Source organism: Mus caroli, chromosome 2 (assembly GCF_900094665.2).
Source record: "Mus caroli chromosome 2, CAROLI_EIJ_v1.1, whole genome shotgun sequence".
Classification (NCBI taxonomy): Eukaryota; Metazoa; Chordata; class Mammalia; order Rodentia; family Muridae; genus Mus; species Mus caroli.
This window is the reverse complement of record NC_034571.1, coordinates 156,227,182-156,233,181: the sequence shown is the minus strand read 5'-3', so window position 1 is coordinate 156,233,181 and position 6,000 is coordinate 156,227,182. Positions and strand designations below refer to the sequence as shown.

General features: G+C 44.1%; 2 protein-coding genes across 4 annotated transcripts in view; both read right to left on the bottom strand.

Moving 5' to 3' along the window:
• The window catches only part of LOC110286702 (seminal vesicle secretory protein 5), a 124,519-nt gene that overhangs the window by 39,512 nt on the left and 79,007 nt on the right, over positions 1-6,000 (bottom strand). The window lies entirely within an intron of this gene.
• LOC110286682 (seminal vesicle secretory protein 3A) lies at positions 1,427-3,650 on the bottom strand. 2 transcript variants are annotated; one of them, XM_021153234.1, is made up of 3 exons: positions 3,562-3,650; positions 2,578-3,336; positions 1,427-1,767 (listed from the first exon to the last, which is right to left on the bottom strand). In XM_021153234.1, exons 1-2 carry the CDS (start codon positions 3,632-3,634, stop codon positions 2,618-2,620), a joined length of 792 nt encoding a protein of 263 aa, XP_021008893.1. In that variant the 5' UTR covers positions 3,635-3,650; the 3' UTR covers positions 1,427-1,767; positions 2,578-2,617. The 2 variants fall into 2 exon arrangements, with proteins under 2 accessions (XP_021008893.1, XP_021008884.1); XM_021153225.1 differs by having other exon boundaries at positions 1,436-1,767; positions 2,578-3,339; positions 3,562-3,649.

The window sequence follows — 6,000 nt, the reverse complement described above, 5'->3', positions numbered from 1 at the left end:
GCCTTTCCCCCTTGATCACTAATTGAGAAAATGCCTTACAGTTGGATCTCATGGAGGCATTTCCTCAACTGAAGCTCCTTTCTCTGTGATAACTTCAGCTGTGTCAAGTTGACACAAAACTAGCCAGTACAGACTCATAGCCTCCAAATTGCCAGACCTCAGAAAAAAAAATTTTTTCTTATCTTCTAAAGCTTGCGTATTCCTCCGTATTCATGCTCTCCTTATTGACTGTGCACAGAGAAATGGGGCCATCCCTTGTAAATGCCCAACAAAGGGGTCACTGCCTTATGTTCATAGCTAGAAGGATTATACTTTCTAAAATCAAAGGGATGGCTCTGACTCCTGGTCACATGACTTCGGGCTTGTGGTGTCAGAGGAAGGTGTGTTGATATTTGACCACACTGAGAGTTGCTCTTTCCTTTTCCAAAAGCTTCAGACAGACTCAAGAATAAATAAGTCCGTTAATTCCTGTCGTAGAATCACAGAATGAGGAAAGCCCTGCCTCATCTCAGCCAGCAGATAGGAAATGAGGCTGAAGGTTACTACCTGAACTTCTCCTGCATACAAATGATAGGATGTAAACTTTTACTGATGATAGGTGGTTCCTGTGGCTGACCTGGAACTGGAAAGCTTTCTTTACTTTTTCATGTTATCTTCTGTCCCTAAATAATTTGCATTCTCTGGAAGCTTCCAAGATACCAGAAAATAGATCCTTTAGGCAGGAAGTTGCCACTTAGAAGACATTCCTCCCAACTATTATATTTGGTCTGTCACTCTGTCTGTCCACAGTGATAGACTCTATCAACACACTCTTATCTCGCTGGAGTGGTAGAGGCTCAACATATCAGTGTATGAGAAATTTGCTTCTGAAAGGAAGCTGGAATAGAAGAAAATGCTCTTGAAACAAGAGTAAGCTATTGTTGGCCAATACAAATGAGGGTGCCAGTGTTGCACAGAAACCTGCATCGCCTGCCAGAATACAGTTCATAGGACATTTCTGAGTACACAGTTTCTGAAATCCCATTAGCAAAAGGGTCTTGGGGTGGGGAGATGTACTCAGTATGTGCAGAGAGTAACAGGAGAGATCATTACTACTTTTGTTTTTGTTTTTCTAGAAAGAGATCTAGATACAGGGCTGTGACTGCTATTATCTGTAATATCACTAGGAGGCATGCCCTCCAGACCCCTACACTTGTAGGAACCAAAGAATCTATATAGGCAAGAGAGTAGATGCTTGAACAGGGGGCTGAGTGAGACAGGACAGTCACTCTTAGTGCCTGATGACGAAATTTCAGTCTCTGTGTCCCATGGAAGAGGAAAGAAACAAACTCCCCAAATCATCTTCTGAACTCCATAGGCAGCAGGAAAGAACATTCACCCACACGCACACATACATATACACACAATTAAAATATATTTAAAAATTAAAAAGCAATTGATGCCAAAACGATATCTTTATTGGGAAACACTTGTTTTCTAGTATGTGTAACACGACAAGAGTGTACTGATGTTTCAGTTTGAGTTGATCATTTGAAAATGTGCCACCCAAGCACCAAAACCAGTAGGAACTTGGAGATTTCAACAGTCAAAAGCAAATGATGTCAGCAAGGCTCTGTTTATTAGAGAACACCTGTGTGAGGTTGCTCCAACATTAGAAAGTCTCAGGAAGGAATGTGTGAGTGGGTCATGGCATCCGTGCAAGGTGTTGAGGACTACAGGGTGGTCAGCATCTTCAGGACATCACAGTCCACACAGGTCAGGTGACTCCTATGGAGACAGAACATGGATGGTAACACAGGTTAGTGAGGGCTGGCAGACAGGGGCAAGTGTGACCAGGTCCCTTGTCTGTTCAATGAACTCCCAGCCATTTGGGGTACTGACAAGACTGACTACTGGACCCACAGTTCTGTTGCTTGCCTTCTCTTCACATAAAGTGCCCCTTAGTGAAAACATGAAGGTAGCACCCCCTTTTCCTCCCCAGGCTTCAGACGTCTCTCCTGACATAGCAAGCACCCCCTGTACTGATTCCTCAGCACCCTGGCGCCCCAAGTCTCATGGCCCCTGCATCACAAACAAGGATTTTTCTTGGAGCTCAATTATCTCATGTATTCATAAAGATGCTGCAAAAGCCTCATGTGTCTCTGGTCTCCAGATGACAAGTGTACCCTAAACAGTCTTGAAGAACATTAACTGGTATGGGAAACAAAACCAATAACACTTTGTAACAATGTAGGAAGAAAAAGAACCTTATGAACCCAAAGCATAAGAAGTTATCAAAATACATCTTAAACTTACATGATTGTATAAGTGATGCATGTTCAAAGATTTAATAATGTATAGAAACTACTCACTAAGGAGAGGGATTTGAGACACAGTGACAGCCCAGGTAGATTTATCTGCATCTACCAGGTACTTGCTTCATTCAGCAGGGGATGGAGCTCACCTCCATAAGGTGGGCAACTCAGCACATCCACTGCTGTAGATACACTACCAATCCCACTGCGGGCACAGGGAGCCCCCCATGCACCACCTAGAAACACTGGGGCAGACAGCTCTCCCGTTTGCTAAGACACTTACCTCTAAATGTGTCTTAATTCTTGAGAGGTTAACGAATGTCTTATCCAGTGAAGGCATCTTGGTATAGAATCACCCCTCCTCTTGGACAGTAGCACATCCCAGGACCTGGGTAGAAAGATTTTGTGTGATGAACACTGCCCTGTAGCTGCTCTTGGAATTGCACAAAGTACCTAGGGTAGGGCCGAGAGCGGTGTCGGAACTGTGGGTAGAATGCTGCTGCTTTCCTGGACTGGCTGTGCTTTCTTTTGAGCCTGTGAACTTTTGCTGGCTGTTGACGCACTTGGGTCAGGTCTTCAGCCAGGCCATATCCTCTGCCCTTGATTTGCTGAGGAATGTCTTCTCGCAGATTAAGGCGTGCTTTGTAGGACTTCGGAGGGGCTCCCTGGGATTTCAGCATGGTTTGTGACTTCACCTGCCCTATGGTCTTTAGCTGGCCTGGTTGGGACTTCAGTGGGGCTGCATAGGGTTTTACTTGGGTTTGTGATTTTATTTGTGACTGGGATTGCAGCTGGGATTTTTGTTGGGCAAGCTCATCTTCTTCATCACAAACTATGTCTTCCTTTAAACTTGTCAGTTCCTGTGAACTGAGAGCCTCTCCCATGTCAGCATCAGCATCCTGGCCATATGCATGGTGCTTAGTTTGCACAAAGATGCTTTCTTCAGGTGCCTCTTCCTGTTCTTTGTGCCCATAGAGGAACTGGCTTTTCCCAATAAACATGAGTGGGGATGTTCTTACTAGGAAGTGTCCTTTTGTTCCACCTGCTAATGGATGACAAGAATCTGAGTTACATTATCTGTACAGCTCCCTTTCAAGTCTTATCCCAGAATCCCCCATCAACCCACTGCTGTACCCAGGCATGTGGATGTGGNTGGAGAAGACAAAGTCCATCCAGAAGATCACCCCGTGGAGGGTTCTCTNACTGCCAGAGCATCCTTATGGACATTCTCCCTGAGTGCCTCTCTGCGGCTGCTCCCTGAACTCACCATAGAGTTCTATCCCGGCTGCTTTCTTCTCCAGAAGGAGGAGCAGAGAAAGGCTGAAGAAGATGGACTTCATCTTACCAGGAAGGGCCTTCACTGAGAGCTCAGCTGATCTCCTCATTTATATGTTCTTTGCTGGGTGCAGAAAGGTGGCTGAAGTCACAAAAGGCATTGTCTGTCCTTACTTATCTGGCTTGTTGGCTTCTCCCTTTTTCTCAGTAGGAGATGTTGTAAACATTCCTAGAGACTGGAGATACAGGATGTCAGAGACTTTGTCTTACCCCCACTGCCCCAGAAGGTCTTTAAAGCTTTATTGTCATCTCAAGATCATCACATGATGTTTCCAGGAGAAATTCAAGGCAGAGATCACAGGAGTAACCAGGGCCTGGCCAAGATTTAGCATTTCAGGTGTGGGCTCTTGTCAACAGTGTCCTGCATCAAAAAAATACTATGCAATTTTGCTTGTTTTCAAATGAGATGGGCACAGATCTATTTCAGGTGAAAAGCAAAGAGGGAAGAAGGTGAGTTTATGGAATCCAAAGAAAATTTCAAAAATAACTGAGATATACCTGCATACAAGTAACTCTAAAATGCCTAATGTTAGTACTGATCTGTGTGAGACTTCCCCCAGGGTTTCCTGTCACCAGTCGCTTTGATGAGAGACTCAGAGTTAACTATGGCTGCCCCCATCTCCAGGTAAGAGAGCCGCAGAGACATGCTCAAGAGGGCTTCATGGTCTCTCCATTCAGTAGAGTCAGCCTTGTGTCTGCATCTCAAGAGTGAGGGGAGCTGCCAAGGAATGTTCAAGTATGGAAGAAATTTACCATCTTTGGCTGTAAACCATGCTTGACTGTTGATACATGGAGAAAAGAAACTGGCTTCCTTATTTCATAATTTTTCTGAAGTCATCTAAAATCCCCATTACCTGCTTAATGAGCGAAAACTCCTTAGCAGATGAGAAACCCTTCCACCAGTCCCTGTTTATGTCTGCCCTCCCTGGTGCATGTGTTAGAAGAGTGTTGGGTATATACTGAGACTGGATGCAGTGGGAGCCTGTCCACTTCCTGGAAATGTGACATTTCCTGCATCTGTGAGAAGACCCTGAGTGGTCCATAAAGCAGGCCTCAGCTTTCCCATGCAGACCATCAGGCATCTCTGCATGCACTCAGCCCAGCCATGCAGGGGATGTAAGTGAATGCTGGTGAAAAAGTATTTTTAGTCATTCTATGTCTGAATGTTAAGCTACTGGAAGAATGCTGTGTGGAAGCGGTCAAGGTAAAGCCTCATGGGAAGAACAAAGATTCAGGCACAGAGCCATCCAACAGAACACCATCTAGGAGCTCTGAGCTCCTCCTAATCTTATCTCTGTGTCCCACGCCTGAAGATAACTCATCCCTCAGTAGAGATGCCAGTCACAAGATTTGACCTTACCAAGAATTCCAATTGCTTCCGTTTCTTGCTCACTTCTCCACTATTCCATGCACCTCCCTTGAGAACTCTCCAGAGGAACTCTTCTATGGTGAATTGACTCATGAGTTTAGAACATAGACCATTTTAACAGGTCAATAACCAATGTCCGAGTTTAAACCCTTGTGCAAAAGATGATGATCCTTAACCTCAGTGCCAGTGCAGACTTCTCTGCTCTGTTCACTCTCCTACCCCCCACCTCTGACATTCCCAATGGCCTGTGGCTGTTTGGTCTCTTGGGTGAAAGTCTTCTAGAGTGAGTGGGAACTTGTCAAATCCACAGGCTAAAATTAACTGTGACCTACAATGGCTTTGGTACCAGAAGAAGGCAAGGTTATAATGTGAATGCAACCCCAGTGCTGAGAACTGACCCTTGAGACAGCCACGTCCCCAGCTTGCACAGGAAATTAATGGTTGTTTCGAAAAGGAACATGGGGGTTCTCCAAGGATAAGACCACTAACCGGTTACCCAGTTACAAACACACTGTTCTAAAACCAAGGTCAACACTAAGTGCATTCAGCGTGTTGTTGTTTTATGTGCACACACACATATAACAATATATGTTATATACATTTTATATATAGTCACATATATACATATGCAACAATAATCATTAAAGTAGTGATTATAAATTTGAAAAAGAATAAGGGAGACATAGGAGGAACCAGGGGATATGTGGAAATGATGTAAACATAGCACTCATGTGTGAGACTAAAGAAATGTTTAAATATATCAAAGGAAGGCACACATTTGGGTGACTATAGAACAGTTGGTCCATCTGTGAGGAGTGAATGGCATCAAAATACAATGTATGGAATTCTCCAAGAACTAATTTTAAAAAGTATATATAAAAGCCCCATCCCAGGCAAAGAGAAATGTGACAGCTCAACATAATAAGGCATTTTGGATGGGATCCAGAAACTAAAGAATTTAGGGAAGAACTGAATCATACAGAGGGCACTATGACATTAGTT

Excerpts from the sequence above, each read along its gene's own strand:
- LOC110286682 (XM_021153225.1), bottom strand. The coding sequence starts at position 3,634 with ATGAAGTCCATCTTCTTCAGCCTTTCTCTGCTCCTCCTTCTGGAGAAG. Across the intron at positions 3,340-3,561 it reads AGCCGGGATAGAACTCTATG|CAGGTGGAACAAAAGGACAC; the intron begins GTGAGTTCAGGG and ends GTCATCCATTAG.